This window comes from Rhagoletis pomonella, unplaced genomic scaffold (assembly GCF_013731165.1).
Source record: "Rhagoletis pomonella isolate Grant_MI unplaced genomic scaffold, Rhpom_1.0 Rhpom_scaffold_00004, whole genome shotgun sequence".
NCBI lineage: Eukaryota > Metazoa > Arthropoda > Insecta > Diptera > Tephritidae > Rhagoletis > Rhagoletis pomonella.
Window position 1 is genome coordinate 48,479,708 of NW_023458558.1, and position 18,712 is coordinate 48,498,419.

The 18,712-nt window shown below is 35.6% G+C and overlaps 3 protein-coding genes across 3 annotated transcripts; 2 read left to right on the plus strand and 1 right to left on the minus strand.

Moving 5' to 3' along the window:
- Positions 1-141: 141 nt before the first annotated feature.
- Positions 142-6,283, minus strand: LOC118737688 (nuclear pore complex protein Nup133). Its single transcript, XM_036468382.1, has 13 exons — positions 5,991-6,283; positions 5,755-5,926; positions 5,160-5,684; positions 4,915-5,101; positions 3,540-3,653; positions 2,839-3,475; positions 2,575-2,782; positions 2,398-2,510; positions 1,776-2,341; positions 1,353-1,705; positions 1,102-1,290; positions 816-1,032; positions 142-731 (listed from the first exon to the last, which is right to left on the minus strand). The coding sequence occupies exons 1-13, from the start codon at positions 6,116-6,118 to the stop codon at positions 574-576; spliced, it is 3,567 nt and encodes a 1,188-aa protein (XP_036324275.1). The 5' UTR covers positions 6,119-6,283; the 3' UTR covers positions 142-573.
- A 1,468-nt stretch (positions 6,284-7,751) lies between these two features.
- LOC118737689 (wolframin) lies at positions 7,752-10,960 on the plus strand. The gene is made up of 4 exons (XM_036468383.1): positions 7,752-7,910; positions 7,968-8,072; positions 8,127-9,769; positions 9,841-10,960. Exons 1-4 carry the CDS (start codon positions 7,847-7,849, stop codon positions 10,771-10,773), a joined length of 2,745 nt encoding a protein of 914 aa, XP_036324276.1. The 5' UTR covers positions 7,752-7,846; the 3' UTR covers positions 10,774-10,960.
- Positions 10,961-12,534: 1,574 nt separating this feature from the next.
- Positions 12,535-17,795, plus strand: LOC118737690 (protein cutoff-like). The gene is made up of 4 exons (XM_036468384.1): positions 12,535-13,537; positions 14,211-14,358; positions 16,918-17,134; positions 17,202-17,795. Exons 1-4 carry the CDS (start codon positions 12,967-12,969, stop codon positions 17,424-17,426), a joined length of 1,161 nt encoding a protein of 386 aa, XP_036324277.1. The 5' UTR covers positions 12,535-12,966; the 3' UTR covers positions 17,427-17,795.
- The last annotated feature ends 917 nt before the right edge of the window (positions 17,796-18,712 follow it).

The following is an 18,712-nucleotide window of genomic DNA, read 5'->3' on the forward strand; positions in this document are numbered from 1 at the left end:
TTGTATTAACTATACAAAGAAACTCTGAGTGAACTCCCGATTTCTGAATTTCGTCATTGTTTAAGAGGTTTTCCAAGTTTCCCACTTTCCGAGTTTAAGTGAATCCCTTAAAAAATGTTTTCAATTAATTTCAATAACATATTTTTTTTCAAATATCCGTGACCGAATTATCGAGGATCAGTTCACGTGGCGGCACTCCAGATTTATTTTTAAATTATCTTATAAAAAACATTTGTTAACCCAAAAGAACATTAAATTATTTTATAACCACTAACTACACCTTGTCGTCGGCTGAGTGAAAGTTCGCCCTATCTCGGCTACCGGTTCAAAAAAAAATCCTAACTCAACAAATGTTTGAAGAATGTCCTATCTCAGAATTTGGCTCAAAAGCCATATCTCAGCCGACGCTTCGAAACGACCTTGGTAGGTAAGATAGGGTTCCTTGAACAATTTACTGAAATAATTCTAAAATAGGGCAGTTATCAATAGTTTGCTGAGATAGAGCGTTTTCAAACCAGCAGCCGACATAGGGCGATCTTCCACTCAGCCATCGATATACTATTCACATGTTGTTCACAATTCCATTCCAGCTGGTTTTTTAAATGCGTCTGATATATATTCATAAGTTAGCTTAAAGAGGTATTGAAACGATGTGTTGTGCACTAAATCGCCCAACTCATGACTGTTGAGGAAATCGTCCATTGGAGGAAGAAAAGTTTCGCAATCGCCGTCTTGACAAATTAAAAATCATGAATTCAAAAAAAAAATACATGAAATATTTCCACCAAATATGTATGTATGTGTAATAAGTTTACCCATTAAATGGCACACTTCAACCAATTTGAAAAAAAGTAAATTCTGCAGGTAGTCCACGGCATTATTCGTATCATAGGCAGTCCAGTTATCGCGAAGGATCGAAGCACACCAAATCTTATGTCGTACATCATATGGCTCATCCAAATAGTTGAGAAGCTCCAAAGCTTTACGAAAATCAAATTCATTTGCAGTTTCATTTTCCTCAGATATGAAAAGCTAAAAGTATTGGGGAACAGAAAGTTTTGGTTAAAAATCAAGTATACTTTGAATGAGTACGCGCATTACGTTTATTATTTCATCCACTTTTAATACTTTGGCATTCTCAACGTCATATCCAAAATTTTGTAATAGGGTCTCACTCAACTGCTCTTGATAATCTATTATATTTAACTCCGCATTTATACTCTCCAATTGTATAGCTAAATCTGAGTCGGCTGAGGCAAATGCTGATAATTTGGCCAAAGACAACATGGACTGAAAAAATTAAGTTCCTTTTTAGATAAGATTATTTTTTGAAAAACACCCTTTTCACACACCTTCTTTCTTTGCACAAATTCAGTTTCGTTCTGTGCCAGCTGTAGCAGTATTTTTGCTGCGCGCTCAAAATCCCCATTGAAGACCAATTGTATCCAGCCGAGCGTTGGATGATCGCGCATAAATTGAGATAACGCGGCTTGATTGCCTTTAAAGCGTTCGAACACTTCTCCTTGTCGATTTTGTCGCAAGTGCCAGTTGATCGCAAATTGTGAAAAGTCGTATTCTTCATACTTCTTTATATATGCATCGAGACGATCCTGATTCTTAGTTTCATCGCAAATAACCACTAAACTTTGGAAATCAAGAAATTTTTCCGCTAATTTGGCAGCATATTCATACTGTTCATCTTCGACTGAAAATAAAGCGTTTTTTTTTTTTCTAAGTATAAGAAACCACAGCGTTTTTAAGTATTTGACACTCACTTAGGATGGAAATTAAATCTCTGCGCTGTGATTCGAACTGTTGCAACAGCACGTTGTACTTCTCTGAATCCCGTACACTGTCTAGATAATTTTTTCTGCCTTCCAATATAGCATCAATCATCTCGAATATTTGCTTAAACAAGCGTTGCTTTAGCTCGGGTTCATTCGTGCAATGTGCACCGTAACGGACAGAAGCGTCAATTAAATGTGACAGTGCATCGCGCAAGCCGACACTACCGGACATTGCCGTCCACGGTAAATATTCATATGCATTTGCTTTCTCCTGTTGCAGTGTAAACAAAGATGAATTGTGTTCGCGACTGACTAACACCTCGCCTATAACATGCAAGACGATGCTATTAATATCGCTAATGAGACTAGCTAACGAAGTAGTCTGCTGTTGTGACTCAATACGGTTGTCTACAAATTCCGAAAGTGCGTGAAAAATTTCCTGGAACTTGCATAGCCGCACATAGAATAAGTCCTGTGGGGTTAAATTGCCACAAGGATTTTCCTGCCAAGTCGAAACAACGCGATTTATGGCTTCATCGATAATTTTCCCGTACCTTAATTGGCAAAAAAATTTACAATAGATGTCATTTGTGAAAGTCTTTTGTATTACTTATTTTGTATGGTCCTCAATGCAATAGCCGCAACAAGCTTTTCATAAATGTCAGCCAATATATAACAAGTAGGCTTCAATACGCTTCCACCCCCACTTGGTACAGCTTCGAGCTGCAACAGTAATTATGTATTTAATAAAAAAAAGAAAAGCCTTCTATATCATATTAGCACCTACTTTTTCCCAAATTCCAGTGTTATGCAGAAATTCTACAAAGTGACGAAGCGCTAAACTTTTCTCCTTTAACTGTGTAAGAATTTGCAATGATGATGAACTACCGAGAGCATGTTTGTTACTGTGACCACCTTCCGTCCATAACTGTTCCCAGCGTGGATCCGCAGCAGGTAAATCTTCAGCCAAGTCTTCAGCTATGGTTATGACAATCCTAGTAGAAACAAATGATTATGCAAGAGTCGTATGGGAATGCTTTGAGTTGTATACCTGTCCAATTGGTTTGCATCTGGAAGTGCTTTGGAACCAGTTTGTCCTTCCGATATGTTTCGCAGCAAGTCGTTTAAAATCGTATTACACATATTATTGTTGTGCTTGAGGCGATATATAAAAGCAGCCTTCAACTGACTAACTTCATCTTTGAACTCATTATACAATGCATCTGGGTCCAAATCAAGCATAAATAAATTGCTCTCATTATATTGGCTATTAAAATCAGCGCTTTGGTCCAGTCCCATGGGTGACATGCCGGTAATATCGATCGCTGAGGGACCCATAGTATATGAGGAATTTAAAAAATCCATTGTATCAAAATCTCCAGGTGTGACACAAAGTAAGCCAAGTGATCGACTGAAAAAAAGTGGCAAGTGTCCACAAACAGCTGCATTTAATATGCGATCATCTTGCAAATGAAATTCAATTTTTTCCGCCTCCATTTCAGCGATTGCTGGGTTAGCCAGGTTTAATGGGTAAATATACTTATCGGTGTAGAAAAAAAGATGAGTACGTGTAACAATGAAACGCAAATTGTGACAATCTTTTTCTGTGCCAATATTATAAAACTGGGTAAGTTTTAGCGGTATGAATGATTGCAGTTTCATTCCTTCGGCTTCTGAAGCCAGAATAGCTATTCAGTAAAAGGATTTAACAAACATTTCTATTGTAAAAATAATAAACTCAAATAACCCTACCAACGGCATAGTGTATCTGTGGAGCATGTGCTGTATTTACCGCACCGCCGAGCACATAAATTTTGCCATCACAAATATGCATATCCAAAAGATGTAAATTTATATCGAGACTATCTGTGAATAGAACATAATTTTTTTATATTTCAATGTATATACATATGTACATACCTAAATATATCTGCATAGCTATAACCAAGGTACATTGAACAGGTAGTATCAGTAGAGCAGCTGATTTGATTTATTTTCAAATTATTTGGTCTCGAAAATGTCAAATATTTTTAATTTTTTCTCACGAAAATTATAAGTTGTTAAAATCCATTTGCTTGTGAAACCTTTTTCCATACAAAACAAGCGATTGAATAGCAGCTTTTGGAACGTTCGCCCAACTCGGCAGCACGACCGCTGATTACTGGGCCTTGCAAAGGATGGATCAATGCTTCGAGAAGCAAACAAATTTACTAGGAAAGAAAGTTGCATCAATTTTTATTTTTTCCAATTTCAATTTTTTATTTTTTATAATTTTTTGTATTTCACATGGCACGCTTTGATTTAGAAGAAAAAATTCAGAACAGTTGTTGACACTTTCGATACCAGAAGCAACAACAAAATACACGCAAATGTTGTTTTTGCTCTACTGATACTACCTGTTTAATGTGCTTTGGCTATAACATTTTGTATGCACAGTCAGTCAATAAAGTTTAGATACATCGAGTGGTTTGCAATACGTACAACTATTTCTTCAATATTTTATTTTTCACCAATATTTTATAAAAATACGGATAATTTTAAAAGAAAAACCCAAAATTCAGAGTTCCAAACCTTGCGCAAAATTTAAGATAATTCTGCAAATTTTCATTAAAATATTGCTCGTTTTAATTAAACCTGATAAAAAAATTTAGTATGCAGATTTTTAGCCCATTCAATTTTAGTACAATGAAGTGCACGTGTAAGGTAGCCAATGATTTTTGGCAAATTTTTTTGTTGAAGGTGTCGCTCATTTCCACCATATACAAAAAGTATCGAACATCATTATATATGAAGAAAATGAGCGACATTTTCAAGAAAAAAGTTTGCCAAAAAGCAATGTTAAGACCTTACTATACTAAAATTGAATGGGCTAAAAAGCTGCATACTCAACTTTTTTCTAAAGAATGTAATTAAAAAGTGCAAAATTTTAATGTAAATTTTCAGAAATTTCTTTAATTTTGCACAAGGTTAGTAACTCTGATTCTTAAGGTTTTTGCTTAGAATTGTTATAGACAAATTAGCGAAAAATAAAATATTTAAAAAAGGCCGTATTGCAGAAAACTCTCTGTACCTAAACTTTATTGATTGACTGTATCTTTTTTTTTTTTTACTTTGAAAAAATATTTACCTCTTACATTCCAGAACTTGTGTTGAAATTCATCTCGTATTTTACGAATAACATCAACGTCTTCGTAAAGCATCTGTTCTACAGTGCCACCGTTAGCCAGGCGCCACCGTTGGAACCAGCGATCCGCAAGCACTGTTATAAAAGCTTCCCCGCCAGTACCTTCTTCACATGCAATGCCAACAAATTTCTTTTGAAGGGAATCCAATTGCATTTAAAAAGTGATGCTTTATTTTGGAATTACTTACGTTTTCTTTGTCGCTGCCACTATTCATACCCATTATAATGGAAAACTTCTTTCCGATGCCACCTAAAAACCCGGCCGCTTGGCGTATAGTTTTATGTTGCAAGACATGCCGACCGTTGACCACCTGTAGCTGTAAAAGCACTAAGTTGCATGTAGTTGTAACCAGCAAATAACCCTGTTGGTGCGGCATGTTGAGCATTTGATCGAATTCCTGTCCATCTAGTATACCACTAAGGTCAACAGAAGATCCATCGTGAGCAATAGATGGCCAGTAGCGTACATCGCCTGTGGGAGAAACTGCAACGCACGATGCCATCTGCTGCCCCTCGCCAAGGAAAACACTAACTAACGAAGCTTTATGACCAATATCACAGTGTGACAAGGTGAGTTCTCGACATTGTGCCATAGCAGCGCCCCGACGTTGTTGAGCGCGCAATAACTCCTTGGGTGTGCGAGGGGATGTGTTTTCTCCTGAACGTCGTGCATCTTTATATTGCCAAATGAGCAAACGTCGGCCATGTACCACCTAGAAATTACAAGTTTTGAGTGTATAAACACACACATATTGAATGAATGACAATATATTGTTAACCTACCCACGCCCAGCCGTTTGGAGCGCAACGAACTGATACATTTTGATTTTTTTCATTAAATGTTAGAGCCTCATTAACCAGGACTGGCAATTGCAGACCGAAACTTTCAACCATATTAAACTCGGATCGGATTCCAACAATAGAGGGATTGGAACGAGCAGATAAACTAAATCGTCTAAAAATGTATAAAAATAAAATTAATGTATGTGTAAGCATTGTATTTGAGAAAATTTTCGCACCCTTGGCTTATGCCGGTCTTTTTCATCGATGGTGATGCCGGCCTACTGGTTGGCGGTATGGGCCTCATTCGAGTTGCATGCGAGTTCCTCGGCATCGAGGTGTACAACTGTTGTAATGATCTATCCATGTTTTGTGACAATTTGTAAAACACTACACTTATTATTTAACTAATAATTTCCAACTTTTACTTTTTTCTACCGGGTATGTACTTTTTAAATTCAACAAATCCGAAAAGCATGTCAGGAATAAAAAAACAAAAGGGCTGCCAAGAGTTTTATTAAAAGTTGAGTTAAGGCGCGACTAGACGTTACAATTAGCTACTCAAGTTTTGATTTGAATTCTGCTCGCTTGTGTTCTTACACGATATGTATTTTCATGTGTACATGCCACTTTTAACGATTGGAAATGCCAACATATCATTTAAAGGCAAATTAAATTTGTTTCTGTACATAGCACAATATAACCAGTAAACAACCTTCGGTGAATTTGTCGACTGCCTTCCACGGGGATGAAATTATTGGTACACACGCCTTCCAAGCACGCAGGGTTGCTTTTAAGAAACAAATATAATGGCGCGTATTCATAGTCCAGCAACTAAGTCGAAACTAACAAAGTTGCAACTTAAATTTAAGTACCAACTTAAAATTTACCTCTATTCATAGTCGCATTTCAAACTTCTACTAAGGAGTTTCAACTTAGTTTACGATATAGCAAAACGAGTGTGAACATGTATCGATTTTTCTTTACGATATTTGGAAAAAATTACATTTTTATTAAATAATATCAAGTTTGATCATCCGTTTATGTAATTTTTTTTTCATTGCATGACTAAGCAAAAGAATAAGGTATCATTTTCTTGTTAATTGTGTGAAATAGCCAGAACAACCGTAGTGATGTGAAGTCGATGTTTATCGAAAGCATGCTGTGAAACATACAAATAGTAGATATCTAAATGTTATGCACAAATTTACTTTAAAAGAACTAGCGTGAAACTGACTTATTATTTGAAAATTTATCTAAATTATTCCAATTATAAAATTGTGATGTAGCTTTATACGAATTGTAATACGCATTTAATTTCATCTTCCGATTAAAATGGATCGATCTTTGTAAATTTTAATTGGAGGTTATTCAATATTATCAAAATCACCCTCTACCTACTTAATTTTTACATATTTCGTCTGTTTTCCCTTAATTTGATAAAATACTTCTTCCTAGTTACGACTTAGTTGCAGCTGCAGCCGAAACTAAATTTTAAGTTGGTACTTAGCCAGAAAAGTCGAAACTAAGGCGACTAGGAATAGCTTTAGTTGTGACTTGGAATAGTTGCGACTTAGTTGAGTACTAAATATGACTATGAATATGCGCCTATGTTTTTATCATGGTTCAAAGTACTAGGGATGTCAGTTTAAAAAAAAAGCATCGATGCATCGATACATCCTTTACACAGTTCAAGTATTGAATTCAATTCTGCTTGCATGTGGAAGAGAGGGGGCGAAAAGAAAAGGGACGAGTACACATGCGTCTGTACTATCAAATCGGTTCAACTTTCTTGCTTTGCTTATGGCATTTTCGTTGCTTCCAATTTAAAGAACCAAAAACTTGAATTCAAAAGAATTGAAACGTGTAAAAGCAAATAGAAAACACAAATAGAATGAGCAAGAACTGCTTTCAAGTACTTGAATCATGTAAATCGGGTGTTATACATCAAGTGGAAAATTGTCGGTCAATCGAAGCAAAACATCGATACTTTCGATGCATCGATGTTTTTTCGACATCCTTACTGCTGAATCTTTGAAAATAATTACAATTCGAATAGCGCGTAAGATGCAGAATTCGTAAAAAAGTAAAGAAAATGGCAAATTGGACTAAAAATCAACCATCAGGTAGTGCAACTCGAAGAAAGTGGAATTTAGAAGGTACGCAACTAAATGTGTTTCCCACGTAAAGTTATATACTGGCGTTATTTTGATTAGATCGTACTTCGTTAAATAATTTGAAGTATCATATAGCGGCAGAGGGTTGTTCTGAGGTGCAGTATGACTTGGCCAAGCAATTGCTAGACAAAGACAAAACAATAGGTATGTTTTGCATAAACTCTGAATATTTTCACATTTAGGCTCTTCTCGTTATAGAACAAAATGAAGCTACGTCGAGCCAACAGGCAATACACTGGTTACTTCGCGCAGCACAACAGGGACATGAAGACGCAACTAAGCTCCTACAACAATGCTTTGACGAAGGTTGTGGCATCACCACCGAAAACGAATCTGAGGTCCGTTGTTGCTTATCAATGACACCAGGTGAGCGTGCAGCTCGCAAAGCTGCTCGGGAACTATTTTCCTGTCTCTCTAATGGTGGTGAACACATAACTCCACGCCAACTTGAGCGAAAAATGCGTGAGATTTATAATATTCAAAAGAAACGCCGGCGTCATGGATATTCAACATCTACATCGGAGGAGGAAACCGAGGATGAATGTACGAATAGTCGACGTGAACCATTAACAGACGCTGCTACCATTGGTAACGGGCATGTTAATTTGCATCAACGGCACCGACAACATAGACGGCGTGTTACGTCTTACTCAAAAGAGACATCAGCAACTCCAGTGCGTGTTATAACAGAAGAAAATCTGGTATCCGCTGCAGTCAACTACGCCGCGGGTCGTATGCCTGCAGTAAACGACGATTTAACACTGTCTGTACCTCACCCAGCGACGTTGGATCATGTGCCATGCTTCCATCGGCTGCTATTCCATCCAATACTATTTTGTACTTTACTCTATCACCGTTTGGTAAATTTTATAGCCACATTTCCGAAAACTATACCACCTAGCATACGCATGGCTTTACTGTTCGCGTTTTACTGGCTAGCAACAAATGATAATCTGACGGTATTTTTGCCATTAGGATTTTACTATCTCTCTTTAGCTATCATGATCTGTTCCACATGTAAAATGCTTAAGACAAAGCAAGATTTCATCGATTTTCGCATATGGTCGGGCCTATTCTTAAGCTACGGAGATCATAACGTCGAGGCTGACCTTTCGGAAAACCTATTCCTAAAGAATAATCTTAAACCCTATCTGTATTTCTTTTGTGCCTTCATTGGAAATTTAATTGTATCACCGTTGATAGCAAACGGCTGGCTCCCGCATTCTGAATTGACTATTACTTCATGCATTTTTGTTTTTACATCGCTTTTAGCGTTTATGTACTCCTCAGCTCGCAGTTTTCCTGACTGGATTGTGCTCGTTTCCTTCGGCGTAAATGTGCTTGCCAAATACCCTTATGAAATGGACGATGTTGTTGCAACAGGTTGGCGTTTTTTGGATCTCAAAGTACCTACATTTTGTTCCTTTGTAATTGGTAATGGCATTGAATTCTGCCTAAACTGTCGCACTGCGTTGTATTTACTTATTCCGGTGTTATTGATTCATCTGGCTGCACGCAATCATTGGCGTGGAATCTACACACACCTTATACCTCATTGCGTGACGTTGAGTTGGCTACAATTATGTATCACCACATCGCAGAGTGCCACCATGTTCGGCATGGTGAGAGCAACACTAGGTTTAGCTGGCATATTGCTCTTCCTACCCTTGTTTGGATTGGTTTCGTTGCTGATTCCAGTATTTGTGGCAATTGATTGGATGGGATTCACTGATCCAGGCATACGTTTGGGCAGCACACTTGCAGCGGCTGTACTTGCATTACTTGGATCATGCTTTTTAGCATTGAATAGAAGAACGCAGAAATACATAACTGTTTTACAGGTAAATCAATATAATGTCGATACTAATTATGTAATAAGTAAACTAATACTCATTTAAAAAATTGGAATCAGGTTGTCGTTTGCATTATAGCTGCTTGTATACTTACATTACCCTACATGACTGCTAATTTCAAGGATTCACCGCGCTTTGGAAATGTAATATCTCTCGATAAACATGTACCTGCAATCGATAGCTTAGGAAACAGCCTCAACGTGGTAGAGGGAACAGATTCAATCCGTGACAACGAAGAGGAGCATATTCCACACATTTCGGGCCCTCTCAGTTGGCAACGTTTCTATACCCTTTGCGGTCAACCAGCTGCTGAAAAAAATAATAAAATCAAGACTCAACTACGTTGCGCCCACTTGGAAGGTATGGCTGTGGTATGGACAGGTACTGTAACTCAGGTGAAAATCAGTCGAGTAACAAACATACGTGCCGAATACATAAATAAATATTTACCACCATGGTTGAGTCGCTTGATACGTTGTTTCTATGGTACACGCCTAAGCGATCAACTACAGTGCACCATCGAACTGAAGGATACACATTGCATGGATATGCAGCGTTTGCTAAAACTTAGCGAATTGCAAGATTCTTGCTCGTTACATGACTGGAATTCGTATGAATATGAAATACATGTACGCATGCCCACACAAGGCCTTCTGAGTAAGAGTGCGGATATTGTGCTGCAGGCCAATCATAAATTCAGCAATTTCACAAAATCTTTAATGGCAGAGGATCGCATTCAATTCTATGGCACTCTGCAAAATAGCCGACCGCCGTTGGCTAATGGTATGCGCGATCGGGAGGATTTTATTTTAGGCGCTTCTCATGCTCGCATACAGTTATTGGCAGTTAAATGTTTATTGTGCGAGGAAAAAACACTCAAGTCAGTTAGTGTGGAGCGTAAATCGCCCCTAACTGCACGAATGCGTGATCTTATGCGAGGGATTAAATACCTGTTGAACGTATTATTAAATCCACTTATAACATTCAAATAATTGTACAAACTACACATAATGGTATATGAATATATAGTGCATTAATATGTAATATAATATTGCTTCGGATACTCACTACACAACCATGGCAAATGAGTTATATATTCATACATACAAATTTACTTACAAACTTGTTACAACGGAAAATCGAAAATAAAAGGAAATGAAGTACATATATGTAAACATATGCATCCGAGTCTAATTTCGCAATATATGTATACATAAGGCTGATTATTACTGTTATATCGTAACCTAAATATATGTACAAAGGTTTTAAGTAATATATTTTTTTTTAATTCAGCTTTGTACAAAGGTCGATAGTTACTCACTAATAAAATAATAATAATAATAATAGAATTTAAAAGCAGTAACTACATAATAACACAGTTTCCCCCTTGTGAATTAGTTAGCAATTTAGGTAGGTTTTAGGTGGTAAGCCACGAAAAAATATGTCATAAAAAAATTCCATCGAGTAAATTTACACAGAAAAATAATTCCATCATTTTTAATGGTGTTACTAGCGGTAATTTCGAAATTATGAAAAAATCTTTCGTTTCTTTAAGTGTTGACTGTTGGGTTTTCAAGTAAAAATTCAATTTAAATGTAGTTAACTTTTGTTTTTTAAAGAAAATCGTTAAAATTCTAAAATATGTATTTCATCTACATATAAAAAATAAATCCCAACGTGCTAGAAAAATACGTAAGGTGTATTTTATGTTGTTGTTTACAGTTACTCACAGAAGTATTCGTTGTTTAGTTTTTTTCACGATATTCGAAATGTCTTTCATTAGCTCTGATCCAATACTTTTCGTGTTAAATCCTGTAAAAATGTCAAACAGCAAAATTACTCTCTGAAGTGAGAATAAAAAGTGAGTAATAACAAAAAGTACGGGAACAAAAAAAGCATTTTTCCTTTAAAAACGTCAACTCAAGGCGAATTATAAATTATAAATGGTGTTACTGGCGAATTTAGATTAAAACAACGACAACCACAAGGCGAATTTATACAAGGTGGTGTTGATGGCGAATTCAGATTTTCGCCGCGGTACTTCCTAATATCAAAATGATGTATTTGTTGTAAACAAGGCGAATTCATATTACAACAAACACACTATTTTGACATTAATAAGTACCGCGGCAAAAATCTAAATTCGCCATCAACACCACCTTGTATAAATTCGCCTTGGACAACCATATGTATCAAGGCGAATTGATACATATGGTTGTCCAAGGCGAATTTATACAAGGTGGTGTTACTTGCGAATTTAGATCTTCGCCGCGGTACATCCTAATACCAAATGATGTGTTTGTTGTAAACAAGCCGAATTCATATTACAACAAACACATCATTTTGACATTCAGTAGTACCGCGGCGAAAATCTAAATTCGCCATCAACACCACCTTGTATAAATTCGCCTTGATATGTATTTTGTATGGAGGGTGTTATTTCAAATCTCAAAGTTTACATGTATTCATGTGGTTGTCGTTGTTGTAATCTAAAGTCGCCAGTAATACCACCTTGTATAAATTCGCCTTGGTTTTACCAGAAGAAAAAGTTCGGATAAAATTAAGGCGAATTTATACAAGGTGGTGTTGATGCCGAATTTATATTTTCGCCGCGGAACTTCCTAATGTCAAAACGATGTGTTTGCTGTAAACAAGGCGAATTCATATTACAACAAACACATTATTTTGACATTAAGAAGTACCGCGGCGAAAATCTAAATTCGCCATCAACACCACCTTGTATAAATTCGCCTTGGGTAATGAGTCAATATGGCGGAATTAGAGCGAGAAGTTGCCAACCGATAACACCTTGTATTATTGCAGCATGCTTTCTGCCAAACCACTTATACATGTGGAAATATTCAAATGGTCAATTTGCAATGTGGAAAAGTTATAAAGAATTAGTGTCCCTAATTATGTTGCCACCACTGTACATACTTACGTACATGAATATTGTATGGTTGCAAGGAGTATTTAATACCCCTTGGCATGACCCCTTGGTATGGTTGCATACGAGAATGATAGAATTGGTCGCTATTGTATGGTACTTATCAGTTTTCCCTTTTATTTTTTATTCGGTTGTCTTCGCTTGCTTTGTCAATTGTGTTTTGCCTGTCGATAGACAAAAGTATTCATATGCGGAAATATAGTATTAAACACTTGGATGTGAACAATTCAGAAATAAAATGTCTGCAAAAGGAAACAACGGCAGTTACAAAGTGCTTATGCAGTTGTGGTCAAATGAATTAACAAATGATGATAATCCCCCAGCGTTTTATCTGAGCCGTCCGAATATACGCGCCGTCTACACTTCCAATTATGGCGAAACTACTGATGATGTACACTTATTACACTTTAAAGAACCAAAGAGTACAGCATATCCTCTTGACTTGAATAAGGGATTCCATCAATTCATTTTCCGCCAAAAAAGTAAACCAAGTCAAGAATTGGCTAAAGTCCAAAAATTTGTATTGGAGAGCAAAGATAATGTGTTGAAACCAAATGCCTCAATCCCGGATGCGGAGTTCCGAAATGAACCGCAGGCAAAATCAAAACGAAAAGTGGTGCTAGGCCAACGGGGAGTACTGACTCGTATCATGCTCGTTCCATATCGATTGACCCCATCGGAATATAACAGTTACACATTTTCGGCTACCAGGTACTGTGGTATTCTGCATCTCACTGACGTTGATTGGAGAGATGAGCCGAACAAAAACGGCTCATATCACGGAAAGTTTGCCCAATCCTGCTTTTCCGGTTAGTATCAGCATGGGAAATGAATGCACTTATGTACATATGTATATAAATTTATTTGTATTTTTAAAGGAATAGAATTTTAGAAATTTTTAGAGCGGTTTGAAGCTGCAAAGACCAGACGAAAGGGCGTAACACTTTGCGCATATCGAAACAGAAAAAGCTTGATCGAGTTGCAATCACAACCGAAGTGTTGAGCGAATCTTTAAAATATCACGTTCTGTGTGCAAATTTTCAGCAGTAGGACAAAAACGCCTCTTTTATTATATGCCTCGAACAGGCTAAAAGTTTAAGGATTGAATTCTTAAATTGCAAATATGTAATCGTAATTATCTGAACTCTTTACAAATAAGGCTTGTTCGAGTTGCAATCAAAACCGCATTGTTGAGCGAATTAATAAAGCATCACGTTAGCTGTGAATTTCTAGCAGCGTTTTACCAATTTGGAAGTTACAAGCAAAATTTTTTCCAGCCAGTTAACTTTCCTATATTTCCGCTGGTTATAAGGATGGCGGGCGAAAAAAATGCAACTGCTTCCTTAGCAAACTAGTTAAAAAATGCCAGTTTTTACTTTTCGCTTGTTTTAAGTACTTTAATTTGATCGAATAATTAAAAAAATCGCAAGGCCTAATTTTGGATAAAAAAATATTTTGAATAACTTTTTTTTTTAATTATAGATGATCCCGATCTGGACCCTATTACCAGTGTGCCTGTGGATGAGAACAACATAACTTTCTGCGTTTATCATACTACAATGAAAGAATTTGATTTGATCTATTCAGCAGAAATCAATGGTATAATTTCGGATCACAAGATCGCTGACATGTAAGTCTATAACATGGTGTTCTTTTAAACAGACAAATTTGTCCTTCGTATATATGTATATACGAATATTTTTATCCACTGCTTTATATGAACAAACAAAAACGAATGTTTGTTGCCCCTTATCGAGAAACTTGGGTCCGGTTTAACTATTTGTACAATGATTTTCGGTTGTTGTGTCCAAACGCATAACCCGAATCCAAAAACTTTAACATACAAGTGTAATCAAAGGATTAATTTTGATTTAAAATAAATGTTTCAAATTTGCGAGCAATAGCTTATTAATAAATTCAGTTTGCGCTATGCACTTTTTTTGTAAATTTCGGTGTGGGTTCTGCGGAAAAATACTGTGGATGGCGTAGCCGGAGTTATATGCCTTTGACATGCGGAAGCCCCTCTTCTCCCATGAACCAATTAGAATTAGTAGTTGGATCATGCTCTTCTCCGGCAACACAGAAAGGAGAATTATACTTAGTAAGGGTTATAATCCCTAAGCGCATCCGAAGGCAGAAGCAAGAGCAACAGGCAGTGGACCCAATAAAGTGGATTTTTCAATGGCTTGGAAGAAGCTGTTATTGCATTAACTGGATTGAGAACCAGTTCTTCAGGCATAGAAGGTTGTGGTTGAACAATTCAACCAGAAGCTGACATAGATGCGCCCATGGTTACTATGCCCGACAGCTCCGCATATATTTGTGAATTCACTTCCATAACGCGCTCTTACTATGCTGCTATAATTGCAAATGCAATGGAATCCATCGTTTCCTTCAAAATATGTAAAATCAAACAATTTTACCATAAAACATCGCCTTTACAAAATTTTACTTTACGTAGTATAATTCGCAAGTAACGTGAGGTACCAATTTCCTGTAACGTGAGTTACTGTACATTATTATTTTTTGAATATCTTGAATGAAGGTGGGTTTGTAAATTTGTCATACATCAAACTGTGCGTTTAAATCTTAGAATTTTGTCTCGTATATAACCAGAGTTACCATGGAGTGATCTAAGAAACAGCAGCTATAACTTCTACCGTTTGGAAAAACAAATCGTGCTTTATAAGCTCAAAGACATTGTTAAATTAAATATTATTCGATGACAAAAAATTTATTTTTAACGATTTTATAGCAATTCTACAAAAAAAAAATATCTTCCCCATGAAAAATATACTTAACCGATTAAAAAAAAATGCGGGCCTTCTATATCCAATATTCTTTAATTTTAAAACTGGCAGCGGTAATATTCCAAAAAATATATAATATATAAAAATCCCGTTTCACTGTGTTCGGTGGACATCGTCTGCCTGGGCTAACTAGTATGACCTATATATCTTCGCCATTTTTGGGAAGGTTAGTTATACCATGTTCTGACCGACAACGAAAACACCTTGAAAACGAGTTTTGGGATTGTGGGCTGAAGGCTGTTCACACCGACTGTTGGTGTTTTTGTTGACATTTCTTTCATCCTTTCTTTACAGTTTTGTTACACAAAAACAAAACCAAAATACTTTTCCTTCAATATCTTTTCATTAACAACCTTTTACTTCCATGCTTATTTTATTTTAGTCAGCCAATTAACAATAAATCCGAAATGACGTATTAAAGATGATAAAATATGGCTTCCACTTCGATAAATAATCGAAAAAACTAGTGCAGACACCGATTGGATTGAGTGGAACGTGAGTTTTCAAGTGGTTTTCAGCGAAAACTAGTTTTCGTTTGACAGATTTTACATGGACGAAAACTCAAGTTTTAGGTCGAAAACTAGTCTTAGCAACGAAAACATGTTTTCGATGTCGGTCAGAACATGGTATTATCTGTTAGACCAGTGTTACCGTTGTGCGACTAAAGTGTCAAATTGACAACATCCAATGACAGACAAAAACATCCAGAAGTAGCTTGAATCAATGCACCGATTTTGTAGCTTAGCATTTCCCCAAGTTAGTTGTGTTAAATTTATTTTCGGGACTCGGTTAGTTTATATACAAACCTAAAATGCTAAACTTTGTTCTAATAATTGTTGTCTGAGTACTAATATTATTTTTTTGTGACTGAAGTGTTATATTGATGTAAGTACTTTTTTAACTGCAATTTTGTTTACATAATAAATTCAAAACGTGCAAATTGCATCTTTTTAATATATCCCTCATCAATAGGTTTTTAATTCAAGAGAAAATTTTTTTTTGACAAAAACTGATTATTTCCATTAGAAATTTATTACAAATAATGGGGCATACTCATAGTCGAAATAAAGTCGACTTTAATATTAGGTGCAGCTTTTTCCTCGAAAATTATGTCAAAAAGCTATAACTATGAATATGCCCCAATAAGTTTCGAAATTTAAAATAATGAAAGTCTATATATACATGGTATAAACGATTTGAATTACTTGAAGACCCTTTTTTCGGCTGTGACACTTTTTTACGACTTTCAAAAAATTTTTCAGCGGTAACACTGTGTTAGACAACGAATTATCCTTATCAAGCTTATTAATTGTATGGTGAGATCTCACAAAAAAAAAATAAATAAATTAAACGTGTTATGTGTACTTTCCATTTTTCAGTCATAACATGGATGAAGTTAACAAATGTAAATTCATTTTAACTAAACTGCTGTGGAACAAAGAACAAAGAGGAGACATTCTTAAACATCCAAAATGCTTGTTGTGGTGGCTACAGTGCTATTTGGCAAACACCAACGATATTTTCATCGGACTGAAAGATTCGGACGGTGTTGTGCGGGTTCCGGCACAGATTCAGAAAGTAAAAGATATGCCAAAGGTAAAATAGCAAAAGCAATTAAAAAATGCAATTACTAAATTAAAATATGTTTTCTTATATTTTTTAGAATCAGCATTGGAAACCGCACATTTGTATACGATTTTTACATACCCTTTTAGTTAAGATGGAAGAAGTAATGGCCAGCGTGAATTGTCCCTACACGGTCTACAAATTTGTGTATGACTCTTATTCAAGATGTATGAAATTCAAAATTTACAAAGGAAAGTCGGAATACTCTTTCTTATCTGAAAAATATATAAAACATTGCAAGGAAAAAACGAAGCACGAATAATTTTGTTTAAAAACTTCAAAGTTATTTTTACAATGCATTTTAACATGTTATTACTAATCTAGTTAATGAGTAAACAACGTTTATTCATATACGCAACAATCTCATTATAAATTTCATAATATACTCTATACATAGTTAAATGTTAATTAATATACATACATATTTACATACGTATAAGACTGTGTCAAATAAGGACTAATGTTTTTTTTTCTTTTGGTCCCATATCATAACTTCGTTGTCGGTGCAGAAAAATTTCAGTTAGCGCTCGCAAACATAACTATTTTTAATGAAAAATTCTTTTCCGCTACTTTTTTTAGTAAAAATTAAATATAACAAAAAAACCTGTAGCCCATTAAATTCGGGTATAATAAGTGCAATTTTGAAGTAGCTAGGACTTATTGTTGAGCTTTAGCTTTTTTTGTTGACAGTGTCAGTTATTTTCTTCCATACAAAGTGGGTTTATAAAAAAAAAAAATGAAACCTTCAACAAAAAAATGCCAAAAATTTACGGTTAATCCTGGTTTCTTCAAGTTTATTTTATTATACTTAAGTTTAATTGGCTACAAGGGTGTTTTTCTTTATTTCTTATAGTTAATTGTTTATTAAAAAAGTAGTGAAAAAAATTGTTTTCTTAAAAAATTCTAACTTTGCGAGCGCTATCTGAAAAATTAAGAATAGAGGCTGAAATTTTGCCACGACAATTTTTTGTGCCCAACAGCGAAATTCCATATGGGACCGAAAGAAAAAAATAGTCTGTAATATACACATATGTATGTCTGTATGTAAGCATGCATAAATATGTATTGTCCTTAAACTCTATTTATATACATATGTGGGTACTTTCACATAATTATCTTATTTTGAAAAAATAAAAATAAAATAAAAAGGTTTACTGAACGCAAAGCCATAGATACATGAGCAATTTTCAATTAGTTCGAACTGTCTCATGACTCGATAGTTAGTTAGGACACATAATTTTCGCTCCTTTATTAACAAAAATCTGGTAATATATCTTGTGTAGGTTATGTATGTAAGTAAAAAAACAGAACTACACAAATAAAAGCGTGACTCTCCTATTATTTTTTCTATTTTACGTTGCAAAATTTGGTGCGTTGATTGCTCATGTTTGAGCTTAAAATCAGCTGCAATCCGTTAGAAGTATGTGCTTGCAATGGAAAAGATGTTCTGAAGAGTACAAAGTGGCGTGACTCCTCTGGTTTGAAATTCTGATAATCGTGGCTTTTATAGTACACTGTGGCTGGTGCGTACCTAAAACTGTTATCGGA

Bases quoted from the DNA above. Each gene is read 5' to 3' on its own strand.
- LOC118737688 (XM_036468382.1), bottom strand. From the start codon at position 6,118: ATGGATAGATCATTACAACAGTTGTACACCTCGATGCCGAGGAACTCG. The intron at 1,706-1,775 runs GTGAGTGTCAAA...CTTTATTTTCAG, and splicing joins AGATTTAATTTCCATCCTAA to TCGAAGATGAACAGTATGAA. The intron at 1,033-1,101 runs GTAATGCGCGTA...CAATACTTTTAG, and splicing joins AAGTGGATGAAATAATAAAC to CTTTTCATATCTGAGGAAAA.
- LOC118737689 (XM_036468383.1), top strand. From the start codon at position 7,847: ATGGCAAATTGGACTAAAAATCAACCATCAGGTAGTGCAACTCGAAGA. The intron at 7,911-7,967 runs GTACGCAACTAA...TATTTTGATTAG, and splicing joins AAGAAAGTGGAATTTAGAAG to ATCGTACTTCGTTAAATAAT. The intron at 9,770-9,840 runs GTAAATCAATAT...AATTGGAATCAG, and splicing joins AATACATAACTGTTTTACAG to GTTGTCGTTTGCATTATAGC.
- LOC118737690 (XM_036468384.1), top strand. From the start codon at position 12,967: ATGTCTGCAAAAGGAAACAACGGCAGTTACAAAGTGCTTATGCAGTTG. The intron at 13,538-14,210 runs GTTAGTATCAGC...TTTTAATTATAG, and splicing joins TGCCCAATCCTGCTTTTCCG to ATGATCCCGATCTGGACCCT. The intron at 14,359-16,917 runs GTAAGTCTATAA...TCCATTTTTCAG, and splicing joins GATCACAAGATCGCTGACAT to TCATAACATGGATGAAGTTA.